The sequence below is a fragment of the Callionymus lyra genome, chromosome 6 (genome assembly GCF_982586985.1).
Source record: "Callionymus lyra chromosome 6, fCalLyr1.hap1.1, whole genome shotgun sequence".
Lineage (NCBI taxonomy): Eukaryota > Metazoa > Chordata > Actinopteri > Syngnathiformes > Callionymidae > Callionymus > Callionymus lyra.
The window spans coordinates 22,966,491-22,987,085 of record NC_141823.1 but is presented as its reverse complement, the minus strand read 5'-3'; the positions used below and the strand labels follow the sequence as shown (position 1 = coordinate 22,987,085).

At 38.3% G+C, this 20,595-nt stretch overlaps 2 protein-coding genes across 2 annotated transcripts in view; both read left to right on the top strand.

Moving 5' to 3' along the window:
• The first annotated feature begins 5,203 nt into the window (after positions 1 to 5,203).
• LOC148077621 (SKI family transcriptional corepressor 1 homolog-B-like) lies at positions 5,204 to 12,030 on the top strand. Its single transcript, XM_087793302.1, has 7 exons — positions 5,204 to 6,895; positions 7,241 to 7,316; positions 7,417 to 7,470; positions 7,576 to 7,638; positions 9,301 to 9,375; positions 9,989 to 10,063; positions 11,312 to 12,030. Exons 1-7 carry the CDS (start codon positions 5,204 to 5,206, stop codon positions 11,407 to 11,409), a joined length of 2,133 nt encoding a protein of 710 aa, XP_087649428.1. The 3' UTR covers positions 11,410 to 12,030.
• Positions 12,031 to 15,300: 3,270 nt separating this feature from the next.
• LOC148077620 (E3 SUMO-protein ligase PIAS1-like) overlaps positions 15,301 to 20,595 on the top strand; it is a 43,685-nt gene continuing 38,390 nt past the window's right edge. Inside the window, exons 1-2 of the mRNA XM_087794319.1 lie at positions 15,301 to 15,388; positions 15,802 to 15,902. Coding sequence (XP_087650445.1) covers positions 15,879 to 15,902 — 24 coding nt within the window. The 5' untranslated portion in view covers positions 15,301 to 15,388; positions 15,802 to 15,878. The remainder of the gene's footprint in view (positions 15,389 to 15,801; positions 15,903 to 20,595) is intronic.

Below are 20,595 nucleotides of genomic sequence, written 5' to 3'. Positions count from 1 at the left end.
CCTCAGAGCCCGAGCTGGGGTGTAAGGCTAGATGAGATCAGTGATGTAAGGAGGAGCCATGAATAGCTCTGAAAGTAAGAACCAGGATTTTAAAGTTGATCCTGAAAGAAACTGGCAGCCAGTGAAGAGATTTAAGGATCGGGGGAAATGTGAGTTCTTCTACTAGAGCGGGTCAGAATTCTTGCTGCAGAGTTCTGAATCAACTTCAGGCGAGACAGATCCTTCTTGTTAAGACATGAAAACAAACTGTTAAAATAGTCCAGGCGAGAAGACACAAACACATGGATTACAATTTCCAGATCATGTTCCGACAACATTTTCCTAAGTTCAGAGATTTTTCTCAGTTGAAGGAAACAGTTTACCATCCTTCTACTATGATGCAGGAACAAAGTTTAGGTAAGAAAATGTCGACCATGTGGAGAATATAAAGAGCTATTAATGTCTCAAAATACAGTTGTTAGTCAGCTTAAATTTTCTACATAATTAGTTTTTTAGTTTTATTTTGAACCCAGGAGGACAACATATGTCGCATGTGACAACGTTAGATAATACGTTTCAATTTCGATTTGTTGATCTTCCCAGAAAGCAATGTTTTTGTCAGTGATTATCTATCGACCAAGGCAAGATGACTAAAAATGACTTATTTAAAAGAGAAATCTTTTCAGGGAGCATTGCTCAAAGGTTAAGGGAAGATTTTTGTTGTTTCATTAAGATTAAGGAATTATTTAAACTTTTCCCTAATTACTTGTATGGATTCCACTTGCTGCTTCTGGTAAAAACTACAGCATTCCTGAAGTCAAAAAACTGAAAACTGACTTGTGTAGAAAACAATCAAACCACCTAAAATAAAAGTGTGTTGTAATTTTTCATTTAATGTTGCGTAAAAGTACTACTTTGCAAATATTTTTCCTTTTTTTTAAAAAAAAATGTGCATGTCGTCTGTTCTTTGCAGCACTGATTTGTACTGCATTGCACAGGTCGCCTCACAGCAATAAGGTTGCTGGTTCTCTTCCAGGCCAAATTGTGACCTGTGTGGAGTTTTCATGTTCTCACCGTGTTGTGGGTTTACTCCAGGCACTCCGGTTGCCTCCCACAGTTCGAAAACATATGAGGTTGATTGAGAACTTGGGGAAATTCTCCGTAGGTATGAGTGTGTGTGTGAATGGTTGTCTGGCTGTGACGGACTTGCGTCCTGTCCAGGGTGTCCCCTGCCTCTCGCCTAATAAAACTGGGTTAGACTCCAGTCTCCCTGTGACCCCCATAAGGGATAAAGCGGTAGAAATTGAATGAATGATTTGTACCATACATTATTATTATGTATTTTTTCATTAGGCATCTTTGACTGGGTCATAGTCAGAAATAACATTATTTCCATATTAGCTCAAGTACTGAGGAGAAAAGAAGGTAAAACGCGTTACTGATACTAGAACCTTTGCCAGCCGTGGCACGTTTGTTGGAGTTTTCACAACATTGTGACTACAATGATTTGACATCAGTGGAGCCAGACACAACTATAGGAAATGTTACATAGTGCTGCTTAAAAATAGTCTGTAGAGTAATTATCCAGATGCCAGGCAACAGAAATCCACTGAACAAGGCCCATGTTTTCTAATTGTAACTGTGACCACAACTCCTGCACTTTGTTTGTCTAGTTTCACTCTTATCTTCGTATTTGAGTGTTTGTTTTGTGTTTGTAGCTTTCCTTTTGTTCAACTATGATGTGTGCCTCTGCTGTTCTTGGCCCCCCTTGTAAAGGAGATCTTGTTCTCAATGGGTCTTTTATCTGGTTAAAGGATGGAGTCTACTGACTCCTTTAAGAAACATCTTAAGATGTTTTTATTTGTTCAGGCTTTTCCTTGATTTTCTGGAACTCCTGTTGTGTTATCAGTTTTATCTTGACCTTTAAAGTATATACTTTATTGAATATTGTTTTGATTGATAAGCGTTATGTGACCCTGGTCTGGAAAAGCGCTATATAAATAAAAATTACTTACTTACTTACTTAAAAGAAAAACATGCATCTCACCTTAGATCTGGACAGTCGCCCGTTTTTCAGAGAACCAAGGCCCCAGACTTAGAGGAGCATGTCCTCACACTACCACTAGGGCCAAAAGTACCCCACATTGACAGCGATATTATCCTGTGTTTAAATAGAATTTAGAAAAATAAAAAATCTTATTTTAAGATTATATTTCTTTCTATAAAGACTGGCATGATTTTTTAAATATCGTGTTCATATGTTCATTTATTTTAACTAAACATTAATTTAGCAACCACAATAATTAGGAATCCATTTATATTATATCATCAAAACGTTAAAATTCATTTGAAAATATATTTGTTAGTTAACCAGTCACTGAGAACAAAGGAGACTCTTCGATATATTCCTTAAGATCGCGTTTAAATGTGGCTTTAGTTGACTTTTGTTGTTGTGTTGAATAATCCATCAGCGGAGTTTCACCTGCGTTTGAGACTTGAATGAGTTGAACCCGAAGCGCATGAATATTTCAGAGCAAAGGTTTGTTTAAACAATCGTGTGAATATCAATGAGTCGCGGGTCATTTGTGTCATAAAGAGGCTCCTAAAATTACCGCTCAAACGTCTAATTAAAAGCCGCGCGCGTCAGATCAACTTTCCCGCGCAGTCACAGACGCCACAATGGCCGCATTCACGTCCGCGCGATAAATAATTCACCAGAGACGAATAATTACAGTATAAATTGTAATTATTGAAGAAGAGAGACTCCGGGATCAGGTTCTGCATTAATATTGCAGGAAAAGTGAGGAGAACGAAGATGACGCTCATGGTTGTTTGTTTTTTTGCGCATTCAAATTTATTTTATTGATATGATTAATTTAAACATGTGTTTTTTTTTAATAATGTTTTATATTCAATGCATTAACGAATTCGGTGACACGGAACCCTCCACAGGAACCTCCACTATCAGCAAAAAACATTCAAATTAGATAAAATAAATTAATAGTTAAAACGACGATAGAAATGTTAACCTGGTAAACTGTTGTGAATTTATCATTCGTGCAATACAGTTTGATTTTCTAAAGTAAAAACAAGTCGAAACATTTTTAAATTTCGTATCCCGAGAAGAAAGAAATATATTTTGCAGGACTTCCGGTGAGATTATAACATGTCTTCCGGTTTTGGAGAGCCTGTCAACACTTTGATCGTTCATTTCATTAATAAAAATGAATATAAAGTGGTTTTTTTTTAAATATTTAATAATATACACGAATATACTATATAATCGTATATAGTGGTACAGTAATTGATTTATTACAATTTCATATACAAAATAAATATTTTTATTTTATTCAGCAATTTAGCATAAATGCGAGGAAGCAATTGATATAATATACTTTTTATTTATTTATTTTTGTTAAGAGCACGACCCCTTTAAGACATGCTTTTAATTTGGTCTTTGTTTTAATTATTGTTTTTATAATTCAGTTTGAGAGAAGCACAGGCATCATTTAGATTGTAGTCACAGCAGTTCTTCTACCTCTCTCTCTCTCTCTGTCTCTCTCTCTCTCTCTCTCTCTCTCTGTGTCTCTCTCTCCCTCTCTCCCTCTCTCTCTCCCTCTCTCTCTCTCTCTCTCTCTCTCTCATATCTTTGCAGTGACGTGCTGGTCGGCGTGGAAACCTAACAGATGGCGGTGTAACTTGATAAATGAGCGCAGGCCTTTTGTCATCCTGCTTTCTCTCCAAAGTGTCACTTGCTCTCCTTCAGTTCTACTCCAGTGTGGAAACACAAGACATGCTTCGAACTGCAGTGGATCAGTTTCTCCACCCAACTGTCCAGATATTACTTGAAACATTTTTAGCTCTAATCCCTATTATTCTGGTGCTGCACTCCTCTTATTCTTGTTGGTTATTTATCATTCATTTTAACATTATGTCGTCAAACTTAACGTGGCTCTGTGGCGGATTTTTATTTAATTGTAAACTATTTAAATATAGATCGCTTTCCATTAAACTGTTTCTGGCTTCGTGTTTCTCTCTTAAAAAAATAGCTATTATGCATGCTATAAAACAGTATTTTATATATTGTATGTTGATTACAACATACAATTAATAATTATGATGTGTTTTTTAAATAAAATGTATGGAGACTTCATATATAAATTAATCTATACTCCAAATAATGAATTAAATGCGTAACAATATGCGTTTCAATAGTAATAAATATTTGTGTAAGAAAATATTTGAAATCTTTTGACATTTTAAAACTAAAAAAAATGACACGCTTATTATTTTTCTTCGTGTAACGTGATAAGACTGTGTGTTTGTCCTTAAATGAGATTTATTGTGATGCATTCGAGGTCGACTGAGGTCGAACAGAGCAGGAGATCTCATGCAAAATTGCGGATTTGTTGATTTTTGTCTCAGCATCACTGAAGGAGAGAGAGGGAGAGGGAGAGAGAGAGAGAGAGGGACGGGAGAACGAGTGATGGGGAGAGCAAGAGAGAGAGAGGGAGAGAGAGAGGGAGAAGAAGGGAGGGTACCGTGTGTCTACTGTCTCCACTTGCATTAACCTCGTCTGGATCCAGCAGGATGGAGGCTTCCTGTCTGCGCTTCAATACACGCAAATAAAGTCTCCAGCTCGCACTGACTCTCCACCTGAGGACCGCATTTAAATCCGTTATCCCAGTTTTTATTTGAGGGACACTTAAGAAGAGAAGGGGGTTTTTTTGTCTTCAAATAAAGGTATGTATTTGTGTTTACTCTGCGCTAATATTCGATGTACACGCGCGTAATTTCCTCCGCTCGGCCTGCGCCAGAAGTAAGTACGCGCAGGTGAGTGTGGCCCGCGTGAACCCTGGTTCCGAGTTACTGTCCGAGTCTAATCTGCGCAGAACCTTTAATTATATATGTTAGTCTTTTATTACCAATGAGAAGACGCTCGGCTCTGATCTGTGTAATTACCAGCAAAGCAGCTTATTGTGGTTCTTTACCTGCACTAAGCGCATTTGCGTCCTCCTTCTGTTCTGATCCCGTCTTAGGTGGCTCTTAAGTAGGGGCTCCTCGCTGCGGGGAACAGTTTAGGGATAAGAAGCACAAGTGAGTCACTAGTTGGACAAGGTGGAATTCAAGATCCCTTTAAATATTTCGGTAACTTTAATTGTTATAGTTAATATTGAATCTTGGTTTTCATGTTCCATGTGTTTTTTTTGCAGGCGACCTCGGGATGGACTCGATGCCGGGACACCTGCGAGACTCGGGCCGAGACTCGGACTCGTCGTCCGGCTCCAAGCACGAGGCGCAGAGCTTCTCCAGCTCCCTGAAGCCCAACCAGGTCAGCGAGACCTCCCTGTACGGGATCCCCATCGTGTCCCTGGTGATCGACGGCAAGGAGCGGCTGTGCCTGGCCCAGATCTCCAACACCCTGCTCAAGAACTACAGCTACAACGAGATCCACAACCGGCGCGTGGCGCTGGGCATCACGTGCGTGCAGTGCACGCCGGTGCAGCTGGAGCTGCTGCGGCGCGCGGGGGCCATGCCCATCTCCTCGCGCCGCTGCGGGATGATCACCAAACGCGAGGCCGAGCGTTTATGCAAGTCCTTCCTGGGGGCCCACAGCCCCCCGAAACTCCCCGAGAACTTCGCCTTCGACGTGACGCACGACTGCGCGTGGGGCTGCAGGGGCAGCTTCATCCCCGCGCGCTACAACAGCTCCAGGGCCAAGTGCATCAAGTGCACCTTCTGCAGCATGTACTTCTCCCCCAACAAGTTCATCTTCCACTCGCACCGGACCCCCGAGTCCAAGTACCTGCAGCCGGACGCCGCCAACTTCAACTCGTGGAGGCGCCACCTGAAGCTGACGGAGAAGAAGTCCTCGGACGACATCAACCACGCGTGGGAGGACGTCAAGGCCATGTTCAACGGGGGGAGCCGGAAGAGGACTCTCCCCATCAGCAGCTCTTCATCATCCTTGAAGTCCCAGTCCTCCTCGAGTCTGATCAGGACCACCTCCCCCGAGACGCCGCACAAAACTTCAAGATGCGATGACGACCAGGGGGGGAATACTTTAAGTCTAGCAGGGGGTCCACGTAGCTACCCGGTGATCCCCGTGCCCAGCAAAAGCTTCGGCATCCTCCAGAAGATCCCCCCACCCTTGTTCCCCCATCACCCCTACGGCTTCCCCACATACGGCCTGTGTCCAAAAAAAGCAGACGGGGTTCCAGATGCGAGTAAAACAAACGTACCAGGTGTGTTTTGGCCCGGAGCGAAGGATGCTATTTACCCGGCCTTCCCCATGTTCTGGCCCACGCCGGGCGGGCTCTCGTTACCCCCCTATCCGGGGTCTCCTCCCAAGCCCCAGGAGATGATCCGGCAGGGTGACCTGGACCTGTCAGACCAAAGCGATCGGAACACGCCCAAAGAGCTGCACCAGGACGCGGGAGAGCGCTGCTCCAGCTCCCAGTCCAGGAACGACGAGGACAAGTCCGGAGACGAGACCCCCCACAGGAAGGTCAGCTACATCTCGGCCTTCAGACCCGTGGTCAAAGACGCCGAGACGATCGCCAAACTGTACGGCAACCGGGAGGGTTACGCCGTGCGCACTGGATACCTGTCCCCGGATTTTGTCAGCGAGAGTTCCAGCTACAGATCCGCGTCCCCGGACCGGGACAGCGCGGAGGAGGACGAGGACCCGGATGTGGACGTGGAGTCGCACAAGGGTCAGGATGACGATGATGATGATTCCAGTCCGATCTCACCCGGTGGGAATGAACGGGATTCCCCGGTACCTGAGCGCATCTCATCTGGCGCCGAGGAGACCCAGGAGCCCCATTTGTCCAGTCCCGGGGCAGAATCACCGGAGGACCCGGGGAGGAGCAGGACCCCCGAAGACAGGCGGAGAGAATCCCCGATTCACAAGGTGAGGGACTTTTAAAAAATAGATTAAAAAAAATAAATAATACGTTCATGTCAAAATAAAGATTTAAAGGACGAATATACGGCTTCAATTTAAAATAAACGACATTTAATATCTTTTACGGCAACATATGTTTGTATAAAGTATAAAATAAAATTTCCGCTGTAGGAGAAAAATATCTAATAAAGCAAATACTCGTATAGTTTACTATTTTTAATACATTGCCATTTATTTGAAAATTACATCTTTTTATTTCCTATAGTATACATTTTAAAACGCTGTTGTATAATTGTTGTATAAAACAATTAAATCGAATTACATGTAATTGATGTGCGTCATTTCTTGCAGGTGCACGCTCACGACAAAGACACACACTTGCGCCATTTGATCGAACCCCTGTCGAGCAGCCCCCCAAAACCCACCGGTAACTATAAATTAAACCCTATTTTATTTCACTATCGCAAAGATAACATTGAGGGGAAATATATATATTTTTTAATTGTCCTTTTTTTTTTTTCTTACAGAGTCTGAATATCGGCACAACTCCATCTCCTACCACGAGCCGAAGAACAGACAAGGTACTTTTTGTGTGTATGTGTTTTTTAAACTTTATTTTAAACTAAACTCGCAACTATTTAAATTGTCGAATCTGCATATTAATAAAAAAAAATTGATTTACGCAGGCGATGGATCGATACAGATCGACATCAGCGTCCACAAAAGAGACCTAGAGAACATGGCAAAAGGTAAGACACGACGATTGATTAATTAATAACAAGATTTATAGATTTATCTATAACATTATATTTGTTATTTTTACTAGGTTATTATGTTTAATAAAATACGTTGAAGTGTAACTTCAAAATGGCGCCCGAGGCCCGCTTCTTAATATTCATCAAATATTTTGGCGGTCATTACGGTGAATGGCAAACAAAAACAACCCAATAACATTAAGAGCTATATATCAAATGTTTTATTTTTTTTATTATCGTAGAATCCAGGATAACGTGACGTTAAATGGCGTCGAATAAAAACTAATGAAAAGCTAATGCTAAACGGCTGCTAATGACGAGCATGTCTCGCGGGCCTGAAGTGCTTCCGTGTAAAAACACTTAATCACGTGTTCTGACTGATCATGGCGGAGAGAAGATCGTTTAGAGACTATTAATATTTGAGGCGAACAGAGTGACGCGCCCGAGGCGGGACAGCTCATTATTTCACGACGCGTGGAAAAACCCCGGGACTCCAATACCATCCTCCCGGTCCGCAAGGCTCCGGGCCATCGCAAGGCAATTACAGCGAGGAGGGAGGAAGGAGGAGGGTTTGAAGCCCACCTGGTGCCGCCATTACTGAGGTCACATCAACATTCATGTTGCATCCGGACTACATACGTCATCATAAGTGCTGGACAAGCAGAGCCTTAACTGATGATGGATGCGTGCGCGTGGAGAGGCTTGTTTCAACCTCCGTGATCGCTCACGATATTTGTTCGTGCGTGACGATACTTCTGAGCTGATCTTTTTTTAAGTTGGGTTGTATATATTTATTTTTGTAAAACAAATATTTTATTTACTGCAACTTTAAAATAAACACTTTGTTGCGAATTATTTTACTTTAGTTTGTAAATTAAAAATAATATCGTGATAAGGATTTTTTTTTTTTGCTTCCAGTGTTTGCTGACGGTAAAAAAAACGAATTTGTTTTATTTTTAATTATGAATGATCTTATATATATATATTGAATGATTATTAGAAGATATAGTATATATATATATATATATATATATATATATATATATATATATATATATATATAATCACCGTATTGCCAAATTGTAAATTTGTATTTTATTTCAAATTCAATTTCTAGCTTAATTTTATGCTCTTTGATGCTGTGGTGATGTTGTTGTTTACAAAAATCTTGGTCATTGTTATTGTATCATAAAACTTTATGAACAATTTCTTTAAAAAAAAAAAAAAAAAGTTAATTGTGTTTGTTTGATTTAAAACATTGACACATGAGTTCTGATTTAATTGTGATTTAATGTAATGTTATGTGGTGTTTATAAAATACTACCTACTTATCTACTTACATTAGGAGTTTGAGTTACTTGTGATATTACAATTTATTTGACTGTTTCACCCTGTATTTTCAGGGGGTTTGGTTTTATCCGATATTAGCCAAATCCAAGACTAAATATAGCTTTTTTAATTTTGTAGACTTCAATTTAAAATTGAGTTTTGTTTTATATGTGTAAAAATGTCTCTTAATTCATGACTCTACTGGATTTATCTATAATTCATGCATTAAACCAGTATCAAATATATATTTTAATGCCACAGTATTTTGCTTTCCTGATGAGTTCAGGTGCATTTGTCCAAGATTAAGTGATTTTGCCTTTTTTCCAGAGGAGTTGCAGAAGCAGCTTGTGGAGCAAATGGAGTTAAGGAAAAAGCTGGAGAGGGAATTTCAACATTTAAAAGGTAATAACTCTTGCATTTCAATGTGATTTTAAATGATCAGGATTTAAGCAGTTTTTTAAATCTGTTGCGCATCACATGAGGCTGGTGCCTGTTCAGGGTGTCCCCTGTCTCTCCCCCCCAGTAGCATGGGATAGGCTCCAGTCCCCGGGGCCCCATAACGGACTAAGCAGTAGAAAATGAATGACGGTAAAAGAAGTAAAAATGGAGTGTATCATCAGAATGTTGGATATGATTCCAGGAAGAAACTAGGAACATGTTTTCGAGACTGCTGGTGTAAAGCAGTATTAAGATAGAAAATCCACTTGCTGTTGCATTTCTTTAAAACGCTTGTCTTGCTTTTCTCGACTTGTCTTCTTAGATTTTCTATCTTTTTTCCTGTGCATCACTCAGTACATCTGTATGTTTGGATTCATTACTATAGCATTGCAGAAATACACCCATTAAAATGTCATGAGATTCTTGCATAAATGTGACTATTTTTGTCACAAAATGCAGACAAAAGTATTTGTTTACTTTGAGTACACCATTGCTGATGGTGCAGGTCTACAATATTATGCTTCATAGTGCTGGATATCACTGTTAATTCCTCTCGTCATTTGCTTCTTCCTTTCAGATAATTTTCAGGATCAAATGAAGCGTGAGTTGTCGTACAGAGAGGAGATGGTCCAGCAGCTACAGATTGTTCGAGGTGAGTCTCCTTTAGATTCCGAGCGGAGTAGACTTTAGTAACCCTCGATATAATACTGAGAGAAAATGAATCAAAACTCATCCTGGTTTAGATAAGAAACAGAAGTGACGCCGTCATATTCAACACTGACCAATCCATTCAAACTCAAATTTCTCCTCCATCATTTTATTCAGTATCGCACGGATGGAAATTAAACCACATTGTTTTATTTTCAAAGGGTGTTTTCTTCTAAATCATGCGCTGAAAAATTGAATAGACGGAGCATTATGTGGCAGTGTATCGGTTACATGCAGTAGACATCTACTAATGCCAGCGGCTAAAGGATTGGTTTAGTGTTACAGCGGTTTAAATACACAGAGGGTCAGTGCAAATACCACGGGGGCAAACGGCATACATTAGCGCTCTATATCTAGACCTCGTCTCTGGCCTTACTTATTCAATTCCTTGGTAGACGCGAGAAAGGCTGCTTTACATCTGAAGGTAATTCAATCGGATCTGAATCCGGATCCATTAATGTCATTTCAGGGGTAATACTGTAAATATGCAACTGATCAAATGCATGTTTTGATTATAAGAAAGGACAGGAATACCATTTTATCAGGTAGTAAGGTTTTTCGACAATGTTGTTAATGATTTTTGGTTCTATTTTCAGAAAATAAACGTTGCATTCATCAATGAAAACAAAACAAAAAATAAAGACAATATGATATTTAAACTGTTTATGTTCTACAAAGATTCATAAGTAGTCTAATGTAAGTATTGTTTTGTGTTTTTAAGTATAATTCTGTTCTATGGCGGCACTTAGAATATTATATATTAGATGAATACATTTAAAAAAGATTTAAATTAGGAATAATAATAATGATACAGTTAACTTTTCCCTGGCATTCAATTACCACAATTTTGCTGAGACAGCTTAAAGTTTATGTGTTAAGTTTATTTGAGCTTTTTGAGTAAGTGGTTTATTTCGAAACATTCAGTGTTATGGAGTCGCCTGTCAAGGGTGTCCACTGCCTTTTGCCCCTTGTAGCTGGGATAGGCTACAGCAAAACTGTAGAGATAATGTACAGAAGATAACGTATCTGCTAATTCTATTTAATCTGCTTTAATTATTTTTTGAGTGTAACCACTTTTAATTTCCTCTCAGTCTCACTGAGTCCGGTCAGCATTGATTTAGTAGCTTGTTGTGTGTGTGTGTGTGTGTGTGTGTGTGTTCATGTTCTCACTGATGGACTGGTTCCTCCCCAGAAGCTCATGACGCCCTTCATCATTTCTCCTGTAAGATGTTGAGTCCTCGACAGTGCAGCGGCGCCTGCACCTTCAAACCGCCTCTGCTGCCTCCGTGACGTCGTCCCGCGTGACCTTTCACCTCAACCCCATCACTCACCAATCACGTCGTGAACACACTTGACTGTACAGACACACTGGAGCACTAGTGACACGGCGGCGGAATGAAGCGACAGACCCTCGAACGACGGCGTCTCGACTCGAGCTATTTGCAAAAAAACCCGGAGGACGGTTGGGTTTCGGTCGTCTGCTTGTTAGCTATTCTACAAATGAGAAGCACTATATACATACAGTATATACATATTTATATCTATCATGTGACAACGTGCAATGGCTTGTATAATTGTGATATCAACTTAAGAGTCGACTCTTTTGTTGTTTTCTGTGTTGAAATCTCATGAATTCACTGTTATGTTTTAGATGGTTTTTACTCGTCGTTAAGCACTTTAAAAAATGGCAACTTTTCTGGACCCGGACTGTGACGTCCCACATACCAAAATGCTGTTTAAAAAAAAAAGAAAAAAAAAGGAATAGTTTTTTTTTTTTCCTGTGAAGCACTTACTTCCAAATCTCTCCTTTGATCATGTATATTTGAAATTTTCCTTTGAAAATGGAGTAAAGAATATTTGTAATGAGCAGTTATAGGATTGAGTCACTCACTTATACACACGCACACCCGAATAAACGCAATATTTGGATGAAACACGCTTTACATTTTTTTTAGTGTATATTAACCTGCTTCAAACTCCACGAGCATCTTTCCTCTCCCAGGTGTTGGACTGCCACCTGATGGCGCTCCCAGAGAACTGGATCCAATGTCCTCTGGTTGTATTTTGATCCCCTTCATCAGGTCTACTCTGCATCAGATCCTTGACATGTTCAGTCAACTCATAATGTTTGACGTGCGTCCAGGGAGCCTCGTGATCTAATGGTGAAATGTAACTCTTGTGATGGGAAGACTAATAGATATTGATTACTTGACTCTGGAGTCCCCGGATGATTCCTGCTGAGACAGAGACTCGCATCATGTCACTGACACTCGATGAATGCTGATGTTCTGTGAGTGTAATTGCCCTCCACAGCGAGGAATACTAACGAGGCAGCAAATGCTCATCTGGATGGAGAATCTGGGAAGAATGTGTGCGAAGATATTAACTATATTTAAGAGAAATGGAAGGATCATTGTGCTCACTTTGTTCAGAGGGTAGAGTGAAGATCTCTCCTGGTCTTTGACATTTATTTTAGATACGTATATGTGTGCTGGAGGCAAATAAACAAAATATTTAAATCAGTAAATCATGTTTAAAAATAAATAAATTTATATTAATTATATTGATATTATATATAAAAATTATAACTGAATGTTGACTTGATTAAACACGACCAAATAATACAAAAAAAATCAAGGTTATAAGGAATTGAATTGAAAAATATAAAATGAGAACGTATGTTGGATGCATATTTAAAACATAATTTAACTTGCAGTGTATTCATTTTTAATAAATCAGGTTCAAGAGAAGCATTTAATCACATAAAATTTGAATAAGCAAATAAAAGAAGACAATATTCTGGATTAAGTACAATTTAGTTCTGTAGGTAGGTAGGTAGAACTTTATTGATCCCTCAGGAGGTATCCTGGAATTTTGTTTTTTTAATTATTATTAAATGTATTAGACATTTTAAAAGGTATAGGACAACTTGCTGTCTTGAAGTAAAAAGAAAAAGTGTTTTAATAATTGAGAAACTCTTGAATAAAAAAAAAAGGATGATTATCATAATCAGTGAGGTTATGAAATAACAAAAGCACTCATTTGTGTTTTGTCTTCTCCACACGACTCAGAACATTAATATTCTACTGAGGACCTCTTTAAACATGTTATCGCCAACAAAGGTCTATCTATGACAGATCATTAAAAAAAATAATCCTAATAAAACTTAATTATGCTTATATTTTTAACACATTTTAAGCTTTAGTGAGCCACAGACACATAGCACTGAACAATAACTAGCTGTGTATCGTCCCCACATGAATAGTTAAGAACACATCATCATACACAATATGTTTAATTTTCAAAGCATGTGTTCAAGTGGTGGTCAAATATATTAAGTGTTCTTTGCTTATAGAAGTGCATTTGCTGAGCTAATATTAAAACCACACACGATTAATACAGCTGCAGTTGTTGTCCGGCTCTTAGTTAAGGCTTTTATTCTGTATTTATCTTCCGTTGTTTGACAAGAAGACACCTGTCTCACCTCTAATGCTGCTGCAGATGGATGCTCTGTCGGACCCATTAGGAACAGAGATAGTTTTGTATTCTCAGATATTTATTTGTCGTTTTAGCTCAATAGGACGAGATATGAACAAACATTGTAGACAAATAACCACAATAACCGCCCTAAGGTCACTTGACGAGGCTGACGGATTTATTTGAAACGACATGACGCCATCTCCTGGCTGGTTGGAGGAAGCGCTACTGTTTGAAATTGTGTCATTATTTCTAGTACAAGTTTAAATCTTGTATAATATTAAGCTTAATAAAATAAATAAACCGTTACTTAGTGTTTTGGAATTACATTGTAATGTAATGTTAATTTTACAGTGATCATTCATATGTTTTATTTTAAATAAATGTTGAGACATCTTAGTTGCAGCTCCTAGATTGATTCATATGTTTGTACAGATTTTTTTTTATATAGTATATGTAAGAGGACATGTGAGAACTAACGATGACAGTTATACTGTGTATTATGTTTATCTATGTATAGCTATTTAGCATATGCTTATATATTACAAATATTATGTTATAGTGTTTATAAATAATAAAACATATATGGATTTCTTGTATGGATATTTGTGTAACAATATTTGGCAATGTGCCAAAAACAAAAGAACAATTAAAAAGGGGTAGGAATAAAAAATAAAAAATATTAAAAGTATTTTACTTCTTCCTATTTCTTTTTCGAACTACAGGGTTTTGTTATGGTTTTTTTACTCTGATTTTTTGTTTAATTGGTGCTTTGTTATTTTGTAAATTACACATTTTTTGTTCGAAATAAACAAGTTCGTTCATTCATTCATTAAATAGTTTTCACACAGAAGCGTTAATACATGTCAATAAACAAGGTCGCAATAACAATGATTATAATTATGATCAACAATACTAAAATAACAACAACAACAATTAATATTAATAATAATGATAACAATAATAATGTATTATGTTATTCAAGAGCGCCTTTCGAGACATTCAATGACACTTTAAAGGTACGTTTTTAAACATATGCTATCAGATCCCTAAAAAAGAAAATGTAGATTAATGATTTACATTTATTTACCTGAACGATCCATTCATTTATATTAAAAAAAAATGATCCTCGAAAGATCAACGTGTGTTTTAGACAGCATTACACAAAGGAGAGAAAGATAAAATCATTAATATAATATTTCAGAGGTGCAAAAACGCACCCTCCGGCGGCGGGAACGTCACGTCTCCTTCTGTGCGCCTTTAAGCGACTCCTGCTACCGGATCCTCTACCCTACCATTGAGACACTACGCATGCGCGCGGTTCCGCCATCTTGGTTACCTTGGAGTTACAGCTACAAAAGTAAATACAATTTTAAACTTCTTGATTTTCCAGAAAATGTATGAATGGATAAAAAAAATTCTCAAACAATATTTTATATTATATATATATATATAAGTTTGACAAGAACTATACTTGTGAACGCTTTAGTGTGTTTTGTTTTGAGAAACAAAGGAAATAAGCAAACTGTAAATGAAATGATAAACATTTGAGTTTGTTTTATTTGAATTGGTTTAAAGATAACAGTGATCGGTTTACAAAGTGATACATTAAAGTGATAAACACATACAGCTTTATGACGATTGTTGATTACATGAAAAACATAAGACAAAGAACAATTTAAGAATAAGGGAAAAAACACTTTATAATAACATCGAGGGTTTATTGTGTTTTTTTGTTTTTTTTTGTGATTTTTAAAAGAGACAACTTTTGGGTCAAATCGAGTGTTTCCCGGTAAATATCATTGTCAAATGTTGTGTTGTTTATAATATACTGATGAAAATACTGCGTTTATCATATTATGAATTTTAACAAAGGGTAAGTTAAATTAGAACCGGAACATTTTATAATTTGGAATCAAATTATATCAGACTTATTTTAATCAACGTGTAAAACCGATAAATAAACTAAGTTGTGTTTACAACTTAGTAAAAGTTTCTGATTCTAAACGTTTGTACCAGTACAATAGAAAAGACTCATATTTTAATTTGAAAATGTTTACATTATTTTAGCATTAATTTTAATTAAAAAAAACATAATAAACTGTTATGTTTCGTTCTCATCAATCATGTAACTCAACGTCAATTAGTATGTTGTTGTTTCTTTTTTTTACTATTTTGTGGAAATGTTCTGAAATGTCGGCGCAGCGATCCGTCGTGACGTCATCAAGAACGCGCCGCTGGGGTCGGAGATTCGCGCAGATCCGGTACCCAATAAATCCAAGATGTCGGAGAGTGCGGATCTGAAGGTAAGGCGCCGCCTGAATTCGAGCTAAATTTACGCGGTTATCTGATGTTCGAATGCCGTGTGACTCAGTGTTCCGGTCGTGCCGGACCCCGGGGGCCAATATGTCGTCACGTTGGCGTTTCATGACTCAAACGGCGGCGGAACTTGAGTGGAGAAGTGCAGCCGCTGCGAGACTGTTTATGTTGACGTTTGTCTGCAGGAGCCGCTCTGTGGACTCGGGGCTGCTTCTGCCGGCAGGTCCGGTCCTCACCGTTACATGAACCCACTGGTGTCAGACTCCCGCCATCGCTGGGGAAGATGGCTAGATGTGTGTCGGCAGATGACACTGTTGTCTGTCAGTCGGTTTTTCTTATCGAAACGCATCAGATGGTCTTCTTGTAAATTATAGATTTGTGTGGAAAGAAAACTGATTCTAGCTTGGATTCTGTGTGTATGATGGTGTGATTCTAGTTTAATAACTTTCTCCTTAACCAGTTGATGGAGTGCTTGATATTTCATGTAAAGTAATATACATATATTTAAGCTTGATTTGTAATATCATACTTAAATCATATAATTTCAACTGAGTGACCAAAACTGTGGGTGAACCCCAATGTCATGGAACTTTATTTCTAACTTTATTTTCTCGCTGTAGAACATAACAAGGTGAAGTGTGGCCCCATGACCCTATTTATGTGGCCCTCATTAGGTCAAGATCATAACTAAATATTTGATTTTGTGTTCATTTTCATTATGCATTACTAGTTCAACTATAAATATGTTTTATGGTTTTGTTTTAGGACCTTAGTTTTATATATCTATCTATCTATCTATCTATCTATCTATATAAAGTAAGGTAAGGTAGAACTTTATTGATCCCTCAGTAAAGTTCTACCTTGCCTTACCTTACCTTATTACCTTATATTTCCTCTCAAAAAGATTTAACCAAATATGAAATACTATTTGGGGAGAAAATGTTGCTTTTATATCAGATTTTTCTTATCCAACGTCATTTAAATGTTGAAGTTATTTAAGATACAATGAAAAATAATTTTAGCATAGTTAGTTGTTAAAAAAAACAACTAAAATTATAATTCAATTGAATTTTAAAAATCCAGTACAAAAGGATATTTTTCCAAATACTATTTTAGATTTGCTTGAATTGTTTTGAGAGCAAACAAGCAAATACTAGACAATCTAAAAAAAAATAATCAAGCTATTTCTTAAAAATTTTCCTCCTTTATTTTTTCTTAATGGCCACTTACAACATTCAGTGTATATAATGTGGCCCCTGAGAAAATTTAAATTTCCCGACACTGCTGGAGGATTGGAACTATGACGGGTATCTACCTAACTTATGAGTACACTTTTCTGCTCTGTCACATGACTGTAACATGACTGTTACCCATGACATATGTTACGCAACCCTGTGTGCAACATAGTGAAATAAACTGTGTTATTTCTGCAGCAAACATAAATTATTTTCTTTGTTATTTCTGTCAATGTTCAGTTGACAAGTAATGATTTTCTATTCAGGTTCATTATTAGGAATATTTTCCACGACGGTGAGCTGCAGTTCTAATGAAGCGACTGAAATACATTTTATTTTACGTGTCAAGAAAGGTCAGGAGTCTTCAGGGGCTTTAGCAGAGAATTGCTGCCCTTGCGAGTCAAAAGGTGATGGTGAGGTTGATTTTAACATTTGATTGGGAGTCTTGCTGCGTTTGTAGTCCATGCACGTCTGGCTGCATCAAGGTGTTAAACCACAAGAGAGCGGATATTCGGCTGAGTCGTGTTAAGGAAAGGTCAAAGTCTATAGTATGAATGGCTGCAATTTACACTAATGACAATGGAAATAACGAAAATGTAGTAAATTATTTAATGGGTTTGGAAACATAGAAACCTAACGTGTTCTTCCCCTTAAACCACCGTTTGTTATCAGCATAAAGGAATTACATTTTATTTTATTTTTCTGCTACTGAAATAAGAAGTGTACATTTAATTTGAGTGTGTTTATAAATGACAAACACTTAAACTCATCCCAACCCATTTGTTTTTGTGGTCCTTAGCTAGAGACAAAAAGGCATCAAGTCAATCAAAGCGATGGCTCTGATCTGCTCTTATATCATAAAGTCTCCGGGCTGTGAAAGACGAATCTCACTTCATACTGTGATCAGATGAATAACATCTAATGAGGAAAAAAGTGCTGGATAAGAATTTCAAAAGAGCTTGAAGTCATCGTATATCACCGACAATTTGCTTGGTTTAATTGTCGCTGCTGAAATGGTGATCACCATGAAAATGTGATTCATCGTGATCACACCCTGCATGGTGACATGTCTGGTGCGTGCGTTTGTGTTCATTATTTTGTTGACATGACTGGAATATATCACTGTCTAATTTAAGAGCAATGTCGTTTTTATGCCGTGGAACTATGGATCATGTTATCAGGAACCTGCTTTTTGTAGATTTGGAGAAAGCATTCGATAGTGTCCCCCCTCCGAGAGTCCTGGAGGGGTAGGGTTTGAAATATGTGGTAGCAGAGAATGTTCATAACATTTATGGATTTTAATTTCTAGTCCGGTTTGATGGTTGTATGTTGATGATGTGGTCTCTTCCAAATCCCAGTCCATGGTTCCAAACGTGATCCAGGACACGCTGTGGGGGACGGGTCTATCAGCTGGTCTGAGAATGACTCGGTGTCCCCCGGGACGGGCTGGACAATGTAGCTGGTGAGAGGAAAGTCTGGGTCTCCCTGCCGAAGCCCCCGCCCCCTATGACCTGACCCTGGATAAGCAGCAGAATACTGGACCAGCTGAGATTTAATTATTGAATGTTTTTATAGCATGAAACATTTGCTGCATCTTGTATTCAATCTTATTTGACTGTTGGATAAATGGCAACACATACTCAGTAAGGTTATAAAGCTCCACACCCTTCTACTTTGTTTCAATATATTTTCCTTTTTTTCCCCTTTTTTTCTCTTTCCCTCTTTTCTCTGCAGCCAGTGTTGCAAACGTGGCTCAAAAGAATGTTTGGTATTCAAAGTTGAAGTTATAGATAAGGTGCAGCTAAACACAGTGGTGACCTTTCTATGTTGAAGCAAAACACCTGTGCGTCATTTCCCCTTGAAAATAAATAGATTTATCGGATTAATTATTAATTAATTAATCGTTTGATGTGTCAGAAGTCAGATCTAATTGCGCCGTGAGAGGTTTGATGTTGTGTAACCTGGAACTCGTTGTACCCGGGAACTCGGTTTCATGTCAATAGTAGTTCTTAAAGGTCTTCCTAATACGTTTCAATGGATGGTACTTTAACCTAATAAGTGATCTTGACCCGATGCACTTGAAATCCGAGAAGGATATAATGTATTCTCCTTGTTGATTTTTCACTGTCAAGTATTTTGACATTGTTAGAGGAAAAAAGGAGACTGAGAATTTGAATGCATATTGAGTTTTAATCGGTAAGTAAGCGAACTGTAAATACAGCTGTGGAGGAAGTAATGGCTTAGGACGAGAAACCTTTAAAACCGAGCAGCACTTTTTAAACCCGGTAATAGTGTCCGTCTCCCTTGAATTAAACAGAGGAGTTTTGTACTTTTGGGTCAAATTAAAATGGTAATGTAATCTTGGGTGGGATGTGAACAAACTCCCGAAGGCACCGACACTGCATTCCTGTCTAAAAGAACAACAATACATTTTCCTCGCTTCTGTGGTAACCCCCGTAACTCAGATAAAATACAAATATGCCATTATTTTAATGGGATTCTAGGCTTTAGTTTAACTCGCAAAGTACGGTCGAAGGTGTAAAAGAAAGTCTTCAAGATTCTTGAAGTTTCTACTTTCATTCAATGAAGATATTAGAGTCATGTTCATTTCGGTGTCCATCATCTTGCTCTAATAATTCTCCTCAACTTTGAAGAAGTCGGAGGCTGTGTGGTGTAAATGCATGTTTCTCCTGACAGATTTAGATTTGTCAATTAACATCTTGTCGTCTGGAGTCAGTCTCCCTTCCCTGACCAAGAGTCGCCTCAAACTGGAATCCAACTTTCAACCCTGTTGCTCTGAGGTAGCAACGTTCACGGGCCGTCTAATAGCTATACTTGATATGAATTATAGCTATTACTGTAATAACGGTGCCGCGCACAAGACATGATTAAATGTCTCGGAGAGACTCAAAGTGCCTCTCGTCTGATCACCGAGTGTCATCACTGAATGAGAATTAAAAACGAGTGGGTAAATGGTTCTTCTTGTTCAACACATTTGCATTCTAATCAAACCCTCTCCACTGATGCTCATGAAAAATATACACTGTAAATGATCGGGATAAAATATCCCTTCAAGGCTGTTTTATTATCCAGGACGACTATACTCTACAAGACTTTGTATAACACTTTACATTTACGCACAACACATACAATCACAAGGCTTATCTATGGATTATTTTCGTGTTAACTGCCTCGAGCAGGTGCTCAAGCAGGAAGTGAGAGAGAGACAGGTGTGAGAAAGAGATAATGCACTGAGGAAGACGGTAGTTTTCGGAAAATTAGGCGGCGTTAATACACAGAAGGCTGTATGGCATCTACAGTTAAACATGAAGAAGGAAATGATAGTTTGACTTTATCGTTAACACTCGATTTGTGCGTCATGCATTAACCCTCATGGTGGAAAACAAAAAAAAATACATATGATGCAGCTTTAAAGTGAACGATT

Coding starts and splice junctions, on each gene's coding strand:
- LOC148077621 (XM_087793302.1), top strand. CDS start 5,204: ATGGACTCGATGCCGGGACACCTGCGAGACTCGGGCCGAGACTCGGAC. Junction 7,639..9,300: donor CCTAGAGAACATGGCAAAAG/GTAAGACACGAC, acceptor CCTTTTTTCCAG/AGGAGTTGCAGAAGCAGCTT. Junction 10,064..11,311: donor GCAGCTACAGATTGTTCGAG/GTGAGTCTCCTT, acceptor GTTCCTCCCCAG/AAGCTCATGACGCCCTTCAT.